At 42.8% G+C, this 17,278-nt stretch overlaps 1 protein-coding gene across 2 annotated transcripts in view; it reads right to left on the minus strand.

Moving 5' to 3' along the window:
* BAZ1B (bromodomain adjacent to zinc finger domain 1B) overlaps positions 1 to 13,193 on the minus strand; it is a 38,215-nt gene extending 25,022 nt beyond the window's left edge. For both annotated transcript variants that reach the window (XM_081317090.1, XM_081317089.1), the window contains exons 1-6: positions 12,943 to 13,193; positions 6,400 to 6,516; positions 5,032 to 5,176; positions 3,709 to 3,910; positions 2,770 to 2,891; positions 2,282 to 2,479 (exon numbers count right to left, since the gene is read on the minus strand). In XM_081317090.1, the coding sequence (XP_081173216.1) occupies positions 2,282 to 2,479; positions 2,770 to 2,891; positions 3,709 to 3,910; positions 5,032 to 5,176; positions 6,400 to 6,516; positions 12,943 to 13,058 (900 nt within the window). In that variant the 5' untranslated portion in view covers positions 13,059 to 13,193. The remainder of the gene's footprint in view (positions 1 to 2,281; positions 2,480 to 2,769; positions 2,892 to 3,708; positions 3,911 to 5,031; positions 5,177 to 6,399; positions 6,517 to 12,942) is intronic.
* Positions 13,194 to 17,278: the final 4,085 nt, after the last annotated feature.

Raw genomic sequence — 17,278 nt, forward strand, 5'->3', positions numbered from 1 at the left:
AAGGCTTGTGGGTTGCTGCAAAATTCAGACAGGGTTTGCTGTTGAATCAGATCATTTAGAGGGCATCTCTATACCAACAGGAAAATTAAGATTTCTGAATTATGAGCTTGATTTCTGTCCTGCAAGAACATGGCAACACAAAAACTTCAAACATGGAGCTCATCAGACATAATGTACCCAAGCTCCCTACCTTCCCGTCTTAAAACTTTTACTTTAAAATTATGTGGGAAATATACATATTGCAAAATATATCAGGTACCAGCAATATTTTGAATTCTCAGAATACTTCAAGTCGTCATATTCTTAAAAAGAAAAATGGGAAACTGTTATCTACTACATACTTTATTCTGAAACATATCCTAAGTCAAGGATGGAAGGAATATCTGTGAGCTAAAGGTGATGGATTGCAAGAAATATGAATGGTGCTTGCTTTTCCTTTAACTTTTTCCCTTTTCCTGCTTTGGTTTGTGGTTCAGGAAACTGGGAAATTCAGTAATGGTTTGAAGATTAAAATCAATGTCAGAGAGATGTGAATTTTCAAAATATAAGCTCAGCAAAATAGCTGAAGCTTTGATTTCCATCTCTATGTTGAATTTAAGCTTTCTTGAACAAGTTAACTTTGTCTTCCCTGTTTCAACTATTGGATATATAGGTAGTCCTCAACTTAAAGGTAAAGGTAAAGGTTCCCCCGCACATGCGTGCTAGTCATTTCCGACTCTAGGGGCTGGTGCTCATCTCCGTTTCAAAGCCGAAGAGCCAGTGCTTGTCCGAGGATGTCTTCCGTGGTCATGTGGCCGGCATGACTAGACACCAGAGGCGCACGGAACACTGTTACCTTCCCACCGTAGTGGTCCCTATTTTTCTACTTGCATTTTGACGTGCTTTCGAACTGCTAGGTTGGCAGAAGCTGGGACGAGTAACAGGCGCTCACTCTGTTACGCGGCACTCGGGATTCGACCCGCCAAACTTCCGACCTTCTGATCGACAAGCTCAGCGTCCTAACCCACTGAGTCACCGCGTCCTCAACCTACAACCATTCAATTAATGACTGTTCAAAGTTACAATACTATACAATCAAAATTCAGGTGTTTGGCAACCAACATTCATGTAACAACAACATGGCAGCAACCCATGTCAAACATTAGTGCCAGTCAATTTGAGTGTTCAGTTGACTGTGTTTCATGTCTTATGAATAAAAGTTTTATAATAATAATAATAATAATAATAATAACAACAACAACAACAACAACAAAAACTAACTAAATAAATAAGTTGGAAGGGACCTTGAAGGTCATCTAGCCCAACTCCCTGCTCAGGCAGGAAACCCTATACCATTTCGGACAAATGGCTGTCCAGTCTTTTTTTAAAAACTTCCAGTGTTGGAGCATTCACCACTTCTGGTACAACAGTTGCAGTATTCCAGTGTCATGTGATCACTGTTTGCAACTTTCCCATGGGGGCTTTCAACAAACAAGTCAATGGGGGATGCCAGATTCATTTAACGATCTCAGCAAAAAGGTCATAAATTCATTTAATGATTGGATTGCTTAGCAATGCAAATTGCAGCCCAAGTTATGACTGTTAAGTCGAGGACTACCTGTATCTATATAGGAGTCATTAGACCAGACATGTCAAACACAAGGCCCGGGGGCCGGATCCGGCCCGCAAAGTGGTTTCATGTGGCCCGCGAAGCCATCCTGGAAACAGTGAGGGAACAGCCCCCACTGCCTTGGCCCTGGCCCAGAGACCCTCCTTCTGCCAGAGACCCTCACATCTGTCCCACTTCTGCCCAGGCCCCCATAGGCACCCTTGATGCAAACCATGTAGAGCTGGCCACGCCCACCCAGTAGGCCATATGCACTCTAGCCACGCCCACCCAGTAGGCCACGCCCACCCTGGCCATACCCACCTGGCCCCTTGAGGGCAACCGCAATGCTGATGCGGCCCTCAATGAAATTGAGTTTGACACCCCTGCATTAGACAATGGACAAGTGCCTAACCCTGCATCCTAACCAATTCTGGCATAACATATTCTTTAAATTCCAAATGTGTTCATCAACTAGGTTAAGCATCCCAGGATAAAACAATGAATATATAATTCAAAATCATTATTTCAGTGCCTGATGACAAACAAGGGCTTGCTCCTCTGAAAAAAGGCAGAAGGAGCCAAATTTCACTTTTGCCTTATTTTCAATACAGGCCTAAGAATAAGTACCCATGTGAAAATGACTCCTATTTTTCATCATCACACAACTCAGACAGATCTTGTCTCATTTCTCACTTTGTGTGGGTCAAGCAAGAAGTCACTGAACTTGCTGGGAAGGGAATACTTCTTCACCAACTCATCTTCAACTACCCAGGGAGCATTCTCGCCTGTTCCAGCACGAAGTGCATTATGACGAATGAAATAACGCAGAATCTCTTTGTTTGGTGGCCGTTCTGTTCGAATCAGGCTGTCTGCTGGCACATTGTTAATAATCTTGAAAGATAAAAAACAAATGTTTCAGACAGGGTTTTTAACTGATGGTACAGAAACAATAAGTAAGTAGTTTAGAGAGGACACAGGTAAATCGCTGAAAGTTTAACACTTGTCTTAAATGATACATATATTGTAACTAGAAAGTTTATAAGCATATAAATATACTAGCTATATGTATATATGTGTATGTACACACAAACACAAAACTGTATTTAAATATAGTTGTTTATAATGGTTAACTGCTTCTTAAAATGTTAAGACAGTATTGGTTAACAGGCAAATCTACTCACCTTATCTTCATTCTGCAACTTGACATCATATTTGTGTGGTAAGAATTTTGGTGGAACCCATTTCCTTTCTTCTTTTTTCAGAGAAGTAGGAAGCTTCCGAGGAGATCGCCGTGCCCGGTCACCTGCCCAATGAACAAAAAAAGCAAAAATATTAGTTCTGTATAACAGTTTTATATGTATGCCTGCACCACTGTGTTTTAGAAAAAACTTTCAATAATGCTGCTGTAAATACAAATATTATTAATACATTAGATCAGGGGTCCCCAAACTCTGGGCTGTGGCCTACTAGTGGACCGTGAGTGATTTGCAACTGGCCCACTGAAATGGTAGGCAAGCACGCAGCTCCCCAAATGGAGCTGCGCGCGCTTGTCAGCCATTTGCACAGAACCATCCCCTCCCACCCACCAGTCTAAAAAGCCAGAAAATTTGGGGAACTCTGCGTTAGATCATTAAACTCTGTTGTGAAAGTGTATTCTGTGTATGCCCTTAATTGATATTGACACTTAGCTCTGAGATACTGTACATTTAAAATTCTTTTCTACAGGACGAACATTTCAAATTTTGAGTTCAGATAAGAGTGCTGGATAAAACATTGTCTTTTATGTTCAGAATTCAAACCAAGCACTTTTTCCATTTCGTGCATAACAGATAAATTTATGGCTTATCATAAACAGTTGACCATAAAAAGCACATGCTTAATACCAAGTAGTAACAAGTATGTAATACTGCTTGATCAGCACAATTATTTATCAGATTTTTGTCCTGCTATTATTTTATAAGTAACCCAAGGCAGAGAACATATCTATTGTGACAACAATAATTCTCTCCAGATCAAGATTGCTTTTAGCAGTCATCAATTGGCCATGCATGCAATTTGGCAGTTTACTCCTAAATAAGACTTAAAGCTGGTTCTTTCATTTCAGTCCATGGCTTACTTACTCAGACTCTCTCTTCTGTTGTCATCTTCTTTCAATGCTGGCTCCTTTTGATTTTCTTGTACAACCTGGCTGGTATTCTCTTTGTCACTGGATGGGGAATCACAGGCTCCATCTGTTTTCTTCTCAGTACTCTCCTCTTCTGCTACTTTCTCCAATGGATGTATTTTTACCACCTTGACACGTAGTACTTTCTCTTTTCCAACCTGAAAAAGAAAGAAGCAAATTAGAACTAGGTAGAAAATTATTTCCCACATTCAGTAATAATTTATGAAACGATTACTGAGAAGTGGAAGTGTTATGTCTGAAGGTAGCAACACCAAGCTTTGCACCTGGCAACCTATTAAGACATAGCTGCACTTTCGGGCTTACCTTAGGACAGGGGTGTCAAACTGCCGGCCCATGGGCCGGTTTCATCATACCAAAGCCACGCCCACCCCATTGCTGCCAATGCAAAAAGAGTCGCAATACATCGCGACACGTGACGTGGCGAGTTTGACACCTGTGCCTTAGGTGATGTAACTGATTATGTACAGTAATAAGAGAAACCCTTTGAACTATTCCTAATCCTTCAGTATTTTGACTTTCAATGTGTTCACAGGTTCATCGAGGTTATATTCATAGATTTCAAAGAAATCCTGGTAAGCAATACACAAAAGAGTGTGCTAGGTAAGTCCCCACACTCTGTCAGTATTAACCATCTTTACTGGGGAAAAATGAATTCCTAGGATAAGTTTAATCCAATGAAAATCAGATGTCAATTTGATGGGTCTTCAATATTGGTTGTCACCAATGAAGCCTGCCTGTAATGACAGTTTAATGAAGTGAAACATCTTTTTCATCAAGAGATCTGTATGTGTCTCATAAAATAATCCCATGATGATTATGAAGCTGGAAAGAACGATAAAACCAATACCTAAACATAACCCTCCCTGAAAAATGAGAAAAGTAGTAATAATTGGAAGAAAGTGGCAATTTTAAGGGGATTAAATCTCTGCAAGCTTAAGGCATCCATTTTAACCCTTAAATGCATCACCTGTAAAACGTGCTAAGATGTTTGCCTCAGGATTCTAAGAGACTCTATAGGCCACAAAAGGATGCTTACAGTTCTAAGGCAAGATTACTCACAGGTTCATCTATTACTTATCCCATTCGGAACTCACTACACCCTCTTTTTTTAAAAAAAAATTCAAGACCATCATGTCTAATACTTTCAACCATTTCTGGAAATCAGCTATGTTAGAGATAGAGCCACTATCACGTTTCTGATGTGGTATTGTTATCTCCACAACTGTTTCTGAGAGATGAATTTATACCTGATCCTTACCTCAAAATCGCACTCTTCATCAACAGCAAATTTTGTCATAATCTCCAGCCAGGAAGTGTCCACCAGTTTTTCTAAAGAGATTGTATTATGGTGAACCATTTCCAGAACAAGCTTTTCATACCAGACTGGAAATTCCTCTTTTAAACTGAAAAGATAAAAAGAAAATGGATGTAGCATACTTATGATAAAATAGCAACTTAAAGAATCAACTTCAACTAGAGAAATAGCAACATTCAAGAGACAACAGAAACTGCTACTATGACTTGCCTACCAATATAATTCTATCAATAACCTTATCTTAATCCCCCTTTACTTAAAAGTGGTTAGTTAGTATTTAGGCATATCTCTAATTTGAGTTAATAGCCCTTAGGAAATTGTGTATTACTGAACTTAATTACGGTAAGCAAGTATGACCCTCTGCACTGACTATATAAGGATAGAATATTGCACTGTTGGAAAATTGGGAGGATGGAGGTTGGATACATATTTCTGCACATTGGTAAAATGATAGACAAATCAGAATGGTGAAACAAATTCTGTTTACTATCAGTGAGAGCCAGTTTGATCTAGTGGTTAAGGCACTAGATTAGAAACCAGAACATCATAAGTTCTAGTTAGACATGTAAGTCAACTAGATGGGTGACTTTAGGTCAGTCACTTTCTCTCAGTGCAATCACCTCACAGGGTTGCTGTTTTAGGATAAACAGGAGGAGGAGGTATAAGATATGGTCACCACTTTGAATTACTTCTGTATTGAATTTCTGATCCATCTTTACAACTGCAAATATGTGAAACTACAGATAATAAGGTCATCCCGTGTTTGATTTTTTTAAACATAATTATTGAGGGGGACAACATTCCTACTACAAACCAGCAATATGACTTGTATTCAACATGTTATCAAAACACACTAATAATTTTTGCCTGAAACCCTGATTCCTAATGGAAAAATGCCTTAAACAAATATACAACTATAGTATACTAAAAATGCATGGGTTAACATGAATGCATGATTCACTGACAGAAAGTTTTTGGAGTTATATACATATAATAGATTACATTCTGTATTTTTATGCAGGACATCTATATTTGCTGTCAATTGTGCTATTTAAGTAGATCAGAATTTTTTGAGAAAGGCCAGTGAGAACTGCAACATACACTGTGTAATGAGGGGGGGGGGAATGTCAGAGAGTCAGGCAATACCCAATCAGAAATATTTTCTTTAGAGTTTAGATATAATGCTTATGTAGATGAAGAAATGTTTTTTTCTTGAGACAAGTATTTTTCACAGGAAGCGCACTATTTGTCAAATATCCCGCCCCCTCCAATCTGTCTCTAAAAGCAAAAGCATTTGATATGGCTACTTACAGCTCAGCAACTTCCTGTTCCTCTTCCCAGGCTTCTTTGTGTGTCAGCTGACTACTCCCGGTACTTTTGCAGGTCCATATTCGTTGGTTATATTTCTCTAGCCTTGCTTCATACTCTCTGAAGGAGCAACAGCTCAGGAAAATAAGGTGCCCTTAGTTTTTAAACTATTGGATTAAATCAGCATTTTTTGTCATTTACACCTACACCCGTGAACACATTACTAAATCAAGGTTTGACAATGATATTTTAACATCTGAATATTTTAACTATAGTCCTTGGATCTGGCATCATGCCTAGTTCTCTCCTTAGTACTATTTTTTGCTTCATAATATAAAAAGTGCTGCATATATAGTACTACTTTTCATCTTATTCCTATTCAAGTTTATGAAAGCAGGATTTTATCATCATGAGAAAACACAGCCTCAGTAGCATGAATTGTGTATTTTAATATGTATTTACCTAGATATTTTCTAATACATTTTAAAATACATTTCATATTCCAATAAAACACTGTCTCAAATCAGATACCATAGTCAAACAACTTTTTAAATTAGAAGTGATCAACTTTTCAGAAAACAAAACCATATTATTAGTTGCAAACAGCTACACTTTGTCCAGTACTAGCATAATGATATGACAGAGGAAAGCAATTTTTGCCTCATCTCCTCCCTGCATCACACAGAATTTTAAAGTTGCCTAGGTAAAGTACACTTATGATAATCACCCACCATCACTGGCAATATGATTTGGGAACACTAAATAACATATAATTGAGAGTATATTGGCTAAATCATCAGGCAAAAAACTGGGAGACTGTGTTCTAGTCCCACCTTAGGTACAAAGCCAACTAGGTGATCCTGGGCCAATCACTCTCTTTCAGCCTCAGGAAGCAGGCAATAGCAAACCACTTCCCAAATCTTGCCAAGAAAACAATAGGGACTAATCCAAGCAGTTGCTGGGATTCAACACTGATATGCAGATAAAAAAGTGAAAAAAATGCAGTCACAGCTAGCAGGTTGCTTCCCATCCAGTTCACACCAGAATGTTCTGTCTTTCAATTACTTATTTTCTTCCTAGCTTTTAATTATTTGGTCATTTAATCATAAAGGTATTTAAATCGTTGTTGGCCATCAAATAAAATTGAAACCATATTTTAGTAGATATTTCCAACTGTACTTTGAAATTAAACAGTAGTAGCCACAGTAATTCCAACTTGGGCATCACAAAAAACTATGATTACCTTAAATTTGGAAATGAAAAATCTTAATACATAATAAAAACTGAAATAAGGAATACTATGAAGCTATGTTTTTATTGTCGCGTTGGAGCAACAATATACATATAAACAGTCACAGAATTCAGTAGTTACTGAAAAATGTATTTAATAAGAACTATTTTGGGTTAAATTTAATTAAAATTTTACTATGTACTAAGCACCAGCCAAATTATCAAAATATACAGCATACGTAGTTGTATTCCTATCAAATAAGCAGATTAGTCCATTCTTAGCTGTATTTCCTACTCAATTCTATAAGCAAACACCTCTACTGTGATTTGCTAGAGAATATGAGAGAGAGAGAGAGAGAGAGAGAGAGAGAGAGAGAGAGAGAGAGAGAGAGAGAGAGAGAGAGAGAGAGAGAAGTTGGCACAAATAGCCCAGGTTTTCCATTCTATGAATTTGATTTTTTTTAAAATCCCATTTATATCCCGCCCTTCTCCGAAGACTCAGGACGGCTTACAATCTAAAGCACAAATCAATGTGCTTAGCAATATGGTTCACCTGACAAAGTATTGTTCCCCTTAAAGCAGGCGTGCCCAACCCACAGCTCAAAGGCCTCAGGCAGCTCTGGACAGTTAATATAGCTAATATACACTGAGGTAGTCCTCAACATATAACCAAAATAACCCCAAAATTTCTATCACTAAGCAAGATAAGGAAAGGAGGAAAGCCGGCAAATCTAGACAGCACACTAAAAAGCAGAGGAGGAAAGGAAAGCCATGGCAAATCTAGACAGCACACTAAAAAGCAGAGACATCACCCTGCCAACAAAAGTGCGTATAGTCAAGGCTATGGTCTTCCCAGTTGCAATGTATGGCAGTGAAAGTTGGACCATCAGAAAGGCTGAGCGCCAAAGAATTGAGGCCTTTGAACTATGGTGCTGGAGAAGACTCCTGCGAGTCCCTTGGACTGCAAGGCGATCAAACCGGTCAGTCCTAGAGGAGATCAACCCTGACTGCTCTTTAGAAGGCCAGATCCTGAAGCTAAAACTCAAATACTTTGGCCACCTAATGAGAAGGAAGGACTCACTGGAGAAGAGCCTAATGCTGGGAAAGATTGAGGGCAATAGAAGAAGGGGACGACAGAGAATGAGGTGGCTGGATGGAGTCACTGAAGCAGTAGGTGTGAGCCTAGATGGACTCCAGAAGATGGTAGAGGACAGGAAGGCCTGGAGGAACATTGTCCATAGGGTCGCGATGGGTCGGACACGACTTCGCAACTAACAACAAAGCAAGATAATTGTTAACTCTTCACCTATCTGCAAAATATCAATCTTTAATCAACTTTTCATTACTAGACATCTAAATTTTCCTGATGCTGGTATAGGGACAGTCTTACAAATAACGCAGCCCTGTGCAGTGAATGGCTTTATAGATAACAATCAGTCCTGGAAGCAAAGTAGCACAGGTGAACCAAGGTGCGCCCACAGCTGCTAATACAGTACCTCTGCATTCTAGACCACCTGATCCTTCTGAATACCATTCAAAGGCAGCTCCTTTGCAATAATCTGTTGCAATAATCCACTTGGGAAATGACCAAGACATGACTGACCATGAACAGTGTCTTCCAATCCAAAAAAGGATGTAACTTTTGCATAAGCTACAAATGTGCAAAAGCCCTCCTACCTATGGCTGCCACCTGCTCTTCAAACCAGAACTTCAAGTCAAGGACAATCCCAATTGTACACTGATTCTACATGGGATAGTGCTACAGCCTCCAGATGCCAAGGAACGATATTAGCACTGCTTGTTTGGCCTGAAGCAGTTGTATAACTGAGTTTTATCAACCTAAAACTAAGAAGAAATTTCCTCACAGTTAGAACAATTAACCAGTGGAATAAGATTTCTAATCTGGGCTTTTGCCCAGGTTCGCCTGGTGCGCCAGTTACGGCCCTATCTGGACCGAGATGCCCTACGCACAGTCACCCATGCACTCGTGACCTCCCGGCTAGACTACTGCAATGCTCTCTACATGGGGCTGCCCCTGAGGACTACTCGGAGGCTTCAGCTGGTGCAGAATGCAGCCACACGAGTTGTGATGGGAGTCTTCCGATACTCCCATGTAACACCTCTTCTCCGCGAGCTGCATTGGCTTCCAGTTGCCCTCCGGGTGAGATTCAAGGTGCTGGTGATGACCTATAAAGCCCTAAATGGCATGGGCCCGGATTATCTAAGGGAGCACCTGCTGCCAGCATCAATTTCCCATCGTCCTGTGCGCTCCCACAGGGAGGGCCTCCTCAGGGTACCACCGGTCAAGGATTGCTGACGGGCGATCCCCAGGGGGAGGGCGTTCTGTGGGCGTGCCTACCCTATGGAATCAACTGCCAACGGAACTCCGGACTGCCCCCAACCTTCGTTCATTTCGCCGGGACCTAAAAACCTGGCTCTTTGAGCTATCTGGTCTGGACTGAGGGGTTTAATGTTTTTAAATTGTGATTTTAATTTTTGCGGCTAGACTTAATTTAATTTTAAATTGTATTGTTTTTAAATTTTGCCTTGTAAACCGCACTGAGTCCTTTGGGAGTAGGGCGGTATATAAACCGAATTAATAAATAATCAAATAATAAATAAATGACCAAATACTGTCATCTTTTGCCTTTGTAGTCATGAGGAGTAAATCCTGACACCTAACTAAATTATGGACAGTTACAATTGAGGGCGTTGAAGATATAACAGAAGTCATTACCCAAAACTGGATTATGATAAATTGTGAACTCATATTTAAGCAAAGTGTCAAGAGGTTTCTCTTGTTCTCAAGCTTACTTTCTACCTTTTTCAGGCAGGTGGAATTTAAACATATTTCAGAGTAGCATCTGTGCTGTATCCAATACCATACAATATCTATTAACTAGATTGCAAACAGAAAATCAGATAAATTATGCAAGTCCATTTTCTATACCACTGAATCTCTAAGGGTAACATATTTATCACAATATTGTAAGTAGATTCACTTTAAAAACCGCCTGGTGATCAGAAATGAGTCAAGGCTGTTCTAACAGATGGGGTAGAGGGAGAAAAGGTTTTGTAAGAGGAAGGGGCTCTCTTGGGTACAAGACAAAGAGGAAACGCTGAAGAGAAAAACAAAGCATTATCCTTTGAGGACACTAAGTGTAATTGCTTAGGCCTACATAAAAACTAGCTCTTTGGATTTTTTAAACAATAAAATATAAATTAATTTGCACAGAAATACCAGCAGTCTCAGTCCTTAAAATAAAGCAGCCTGAGATAAATTTTAGGAGGAAAGAAACTAGTATCCACTAGACTAGGGGTCCCCAACCTGTGGGCTTCAGCCCACTATTGGGCTGTGGCTTACTGGCCACCAGCCCACAGGACAGGCTGGCAAAGGTGCACACCCACTTGTGCTAGCGCTGCCACTACAAAACGGGGCTCCGTGCAGTGAAAACGGGGTGGCTCTAGCAAGTGTCATGCAGGCGCTAACACCACCCCGTCTGTGTCATGCATGCTCGCAGCCCCGTTTGTGTGTGCATGCAAAATGCTTCCCCCTCTCTTTCCCTCTGGTCTGCCAACCAAGATTGGCGACCTCTGCACTAGACCTAATAAATGAGATATTTCAAGTGCAGCCCACCTCTTTAACTATGTCACTTGCTTAAAGAACATGAATATCTTCACCAGTCTACCATGTACAAAATGAGGTAAATACCAAAAGTACTATCATCCCCAATCACATATTAAAATGCTTCCTTGCTAATCATTTTTTTCTCCAGAAAAGTTGCTAAATAATGTGCTTTGATGCAAACTGTCTAACCATTAAGTCTTGAGTATTCAGGGTAAACCTATTTTAAAAGCATGCAGTCATTGCAAAAAATTGTCAGAAAGGTACTTATTCAAGTAAGTACGTCAGGTTTCTGCAAACAAACACTGTAAACAAACTCTTTGCAAACTTTGTAAACTGGACTATGCAACGCCCAGTTACTTCTTCATTCTCCTTCAGCCAGGTAGGTACTTGAATACAGGGTTGAAAAATACAATGGAACATCAACAACACAGGTCTTCCTTAGGCATCACAAAATGCAGCAAAGTTATACTAACAGATGAAGTGACCATATATAACAACATTGCTTATAAAAAAATACTACAATATCACTTCATTTAGTTATAAACAAACTTCTATTTAACCTTTAATCACATGCCACAATGAACACGGAATAGGAAAGCAACACTAACCTTCCCTTATCATCCACAACTTCTAAAATATAGAAGTGCAAACCTTTGGAAATTGGGTGCAAGGAGACTATTTTATCATCCGGGTTAAATTGCTGTGTAGGGCCAGACAGGGACATCAATTCCTGCTGTGATGGTAAGTTAATTTACGCAGATAACTCATCACAAAATATTAACAAGCACTATAATCATTCTTGAAATGTCTTTCAATCAAGCTTACTACTTAAAATTTCTAGGTTTTAATTATGGAAAAATAATTTTCTGCTAAGCCCACAAGTAAGACAAGTTAGCAATAAACATGGTAAAAGGTTTCTGTCCCATTTGGCCCAGTTGGTCAATTTAATGTTAACATAGTAGAAAGTTGTCAAAAGGGGCACTGTAATGATAAACGTTGCTGACTTGAGCCTTTACTCGAATGATTCAGAGGCAGATCCTGTCTAGAGTAACATCCTACTTTTAGCAACCATTAAGAGGCATCTAACAAAACAGTCTTGCCCTGCTGAAGAGCCACACGCCTACCTAATTTGTTTCCTGCAGGGGCCAGCCCGAGCTCTACCCGAAAGTGAAAATCTTCCTCCGGTATCCACCCTCTCAAGCTTGCCTCCAAAGTTAACTGCTCCTGGACAGCAGCATCCAGTCCAAACTTAGGCAGCTAGTGAGAATAACTTAGAACCTTTTCAGACAAAAAAAAAAGATCTTCCCTCTTTCTTCCCAATTCGACAGTTATTGACATTCACAGTTAACTCCTCTGCCGGCCCCGCTGCACTCTCAAGCCTAGGGAGCGAAGTCGTCCTGCCCTGCTCCATCTTGCGTCCGAGAAGAAAAAGATGCCAAGAAGGGGGAGGGGGAAATAAAGAGAAAAAGGGAACAAAGAGACCGGGAGTCAAGAAAGCAAACGAAGGCCTTCAACTGCTCTACGTTTCCGATTCGAGTTCAAGTCGCCAAGACAGAGAAGAAAAGAGAGCGACGCTCCTTCGCTGCCTCTCGCCCATCCCCCACTGCACTGTGACTGAAAAACAAAAGTCCCCTCCCCCCCTCCCCAACCCTCCGCGCATAGTTCTCGCCACCGTCCAGATCGGATACTCGCTGGAGCGGAAGGCCTCCTGCGTGTGGGTAATGACGAAGCGCTCCCCCGGCGGCTCCCCCGGCGGCAGCGGCTTAGCCAGCGGGAAAGGTTTGCGGCCCAGCAGCGGCGCCATCACCGAGACGAGGGAGAAGTCGGTCCAGGAGCAGCGCTGGAAAAAATGGCGGGAGAAATCCCCTTCTTGCTTCCTCGCGGGAGGGCGAAGCCGGCAAGCCCCTCAGCCTCTTTCGCTCAGCCCCCCCCCTCCCTTCTTCACGCTCTCTGTGCGCGCGCAAATCACCCCCCCCCTCCGATATATATGTATATTTTTAACACTGCCCACTTTTTCGGTCCCTGTGTTTTTCCGCGCGCGGTGATTGGTTCAGTGCTGAACATCGCACAACCTCATTGGCTAGAAAGGGCGACATTCAAATTAGGTTTTTTTTTCTTCAGGTAGGTTGCGCCGCGCGCGGGCAAGAAATAGAAAGGTCGCGTTATGTAAGCGCAAGAAAGGAGCGCGGCATTAAGCATTAGTCCCGCCGCCATCTTTGGTCGCCGTTATTATGTCCCGCCTTGCTTGGCCAATAGGAGCTTATCGCTTCGTCCGGGGAATTGGCGAGAGGTGGAGGGGGAAAGCCCTCTTCGAAGGCTTTTGTCTGGATGCCTGAAACACAGCCTCGCCTTAAAGCAGGGGTCTTCAAACTTGGCCCTTTTGTGACGTGTGGACTTCAACTCCCAGAATTCCTCAGCCAGCCATGCTGGCTGAGGAATTCTGGGAGTTGAAGTCCACAAGTCACAAAAGGGCCAAGTTTGAAGACCCCTGCCTTAAAGGAACAGCGTCCTTAGAAGTCTTCCCTAGGAATCATGGGGAATAGATCCAATTACTATATTGTTTTCCGCACGCTGGGTGGATTCTTCGATGCAAGCGCAGTTTGGCTTGTTTTTATTGGTTGAAGCCCCAGATCGCAAACGTTAATTAAAGCATACAATATTTGAAAAGATTGTGCAGAGCAATTCAACCCCAGAACCTCGTCGTGGTCAACTATTCAGACGTGCGCCACCCTCGGCCACTCTGGATCAGCACTTTCCATGCTCCCTTCAGATCCACCGTGGTCATCCCGCTGTCATCCTTTATAGCGTCCAGAGGGCGGCTCCTCCTTTTTCCGCCGATCATTTCCAGCATGAACTGGAGTAGGCAGTATTTTTCCAGGCCAGAGTCGTGTTGGCCAACGTAGCAGGCTTATACCGTCCACCCTACCACCACTATGGTGAGGTTGTGTTAGGCTTTATGGGAGGGGGCGGGGCAGAGCCTACTGGTGCTTAATTTTAAGTCCCATTTTCACGCTTTATTTAGAATATGTGGCTTTCTCCCCTCCACTTTTCAAGAAGCGGCTAATTCACTCTTATGACTCTGCTAGCCCAGGCCTTGGTCATTCCCGATCTTCCATGTTTTATTTGCATAGCGCAATGAATGCAATGACTCTTCCCAGTGCTTTTTTTGTAAAAGAAAAAGGTGCCGGAACTCACACATGTCATACAACCTGCCTTGCCTACCCTACAAGGTTCCATCCAAAAAAGGTGCCGGGAACTCCGTTCTGAGCGTTCTATGACAAAAAAAGCCCTGACTCTTCCAAGTGCTTGCAATGTTTTCACAGCACTCCCTTTGTTTAGGATACCATTCAGGGTTCCCTTCAGAAGTTGTGGGTGCTCCGTCCACCCATAAGAAGAGATTAGACAACCATTTGCCTGAAATGGTAGGGTCTCCTGCTTGAGCAGGGGGTTGGTCTAGAAGGCCTTCGAGGTCCCTTTCCAACTCTGTTATTCTGTTATTTTTGCTCCCTGGTTGTTCGCCTAATGTTAATTGTAAAAATACAAAGTAACTGTGTAGCTGCATTACAGTACAATAGTTATTGTGTAGTGACCCGTGAAAATAGTGAATTCCCTGCCATATACGTAGTCATGAAATTTTTTTACTCCCGTCACTATTGCCAGGGCTTCCTTATCTATTTGGGCATAGTTCCTCTCTGCTGTTGACAGTGTTCGGGAGTAATAAGCAATGGGTCTCTGCTCCCCGTTGTCCTCCATGTGACTTAGGACAGCACCCACCCCATAGGGGGATGCATCACATGCGATGCAGATGGGTTTATTTTCTATAAAGTGTGTGACAGTTGAATTACAGGACAATAGGCCTTTTAGATTTCAGAAACTATGCTCGTGGACCTTGGTCCAATTCCAAGGAGTTTTCTTGTCTAAGAGCCTGTGTAAAGCTCAGCAATTGCTGCTTTGTGGGGCAAGAAAGCATGATAAAAATTAAGTAACCCCAGGAAAGCTTTCAATTCAGCTTTGTTTTTAGGGGTTGGAGCCATCTTAATTGCTCTTACCTTGGAATCAGTAGGGTGAATTCCTTTGGCATCAATTCTGAACCCAAGGAATTCAGTGGATGCCACTCCAATGCTGCATTTGTCCTTTTTTAGATTTAACCCTGCAGAGCGGAATCTGCTTAAAACAGCCTGCAGCCTGTCAGCCAGGACCTCTTCAGAATCTCCAGCGATAAGGACATCATCAAAGTAAGGGCATACTCCAGGTATGCTCTTCAGAATCCTCTCCATCACCTCCTGAAAAATTCCAGGAGCTACAGAGACACCGAACTGCAAACGGTTAACTCTGAAATCTCCTCTGTGTGTTACAATTGTCTGAGCGTCTGCCGTCTCCCTGGTAACCGGGAGTTGCTGATACGCCTGCGCCAGATCGAGCTTGGCAAAGATGGCACCATCCTGGAGTGAGGAGAGAACGTGTCTTACCGTCGGAACTGGGCAAGCATGCGGATTCAGGGCCCGGTTCACTGTAGACTTATAATCTGCACAAATTCTAACCTCCCCGTTAGCTTGGAGTCTCCCACTCTCCCCCTTCTACTGGTTGTAACACCCCTTGGTCCACTAATTCGTCCAATTCGCTCTCAATCTTGTGCTTGAGAGTGAAGGGGACTCTTCGGGCCTTAATTCTCACGGGAAGGACATTAGGGTTCAACTTAAATTTTATGGGGGGCCCTGTGTATTTGCCGAGCTTGCCATCGAATACGTCTGCAAACATTTTGCAGATGGATTCGAGGCTTTTGGACTGGGTGTTATGGATCCCTGAGATCCCTATTCCCAGAGCCCCAAACCAATTCAGCCCCACTAAACTGGTCCTCTGGCCCTCGGCTACCAGGACATCCAAGGGACCCTGGAAGTCTTTGAACCCCACTAACATGGTGGCCTCCCCCTTAACCTTAATAGGGGCATGCTGGAAATCAGATAACTGAATGCTGGTGGGCTTCAATGGGGCCCACCGTTTGTTCCAGCCGCAAACTGCTTTAAATGTCTCATAAGAAATTATGGAGACTGCGGACCCGGAGTCGAGTTCCATCTTGCAAGGTACACCTTGCAAACGGACCTCCAGTTTGATTTTTGGTGTGAGTACCCGGTGGATCTCCGTGTGAGACATGGTCCTCCTACTCTCAAAAAAATTGGTAGAGGTGAGCTGAGGGGACTCAGTACCTTTTGGCAACGCGTCCATCGATTGAAGTTCATACAGGCTGTCCCGTGTGTGATTCCAGCAGATGGCTGCAATGTGTCCCGTCTTGCCGCAGGACTGACACTTTGCAGTTCGGAATCGGCAGGTCGCTCTCGGATGATTTCCTCCACAACTGGCACACTTTTGGACGGTTTCTCTGCAGCTGCAGCCGGTACATTTGGTACATTTGTTGGCCATTGTGGACTTCCGCTGGCTTCCATTGTTGTCGTGCCACATTTGATGTCTCCCTTGCTTTTGATGTAATACATCAATCTCAGCCTCCTCCAACGTGTCCCCGCTTCCGCACTTCGCAGCCTCTCCGAAATGAATGGAACCACCTGGGCTGCTGGGTCGGGCTTGATGGGTCGCGTTGACTGCTCCACCAGCGGCTTTGCTGGCCAAGATCTCATCCTGAGCATCTTGGAGTGTGATAGTCGGTTGGGCATATAGTCGCTGCTGCAGCTGTTTGTCCTGGAGCCCACACACCATGTGATCTCGCAGCCTGTCTTCTAGGTTGCTAAATTTGCAGAGGTGAGCGGCTTCCCGCAGGGCTGCGATAAATTCAGAAGCCGACTCACCTGGCCGTTGGCACCGCTGCTCGAACTGACCTCGCCAAGCCAGTTCAAACATTCACGGCTTAAAGTGATTGTTCAGCTTCTCTACGATGTCCTTGTACGACACAGTCTCGATCGCTGTCGGCGCACACAGGTTAACGGCCAGATCGTGGATCGCTGGGCCACTCAAACAGGTCAGGGCTGCTGCTTTTTGAGTATCGTCGGTGATCCGGTTAGCCCGCAGGAACGC

Source organism: Vipera berus (assembly GCF_964194415.1).
Source record: "Vipera berus genome assembly, chromosome: 1".
In the NCBI taxonomy this organism is placed as follows: domain Eukaryota; kingdom Metazoa; phylum Chordata; class Lepidosauria; order Squamata; family Viperidae; genus Vipera; species Vipera berus.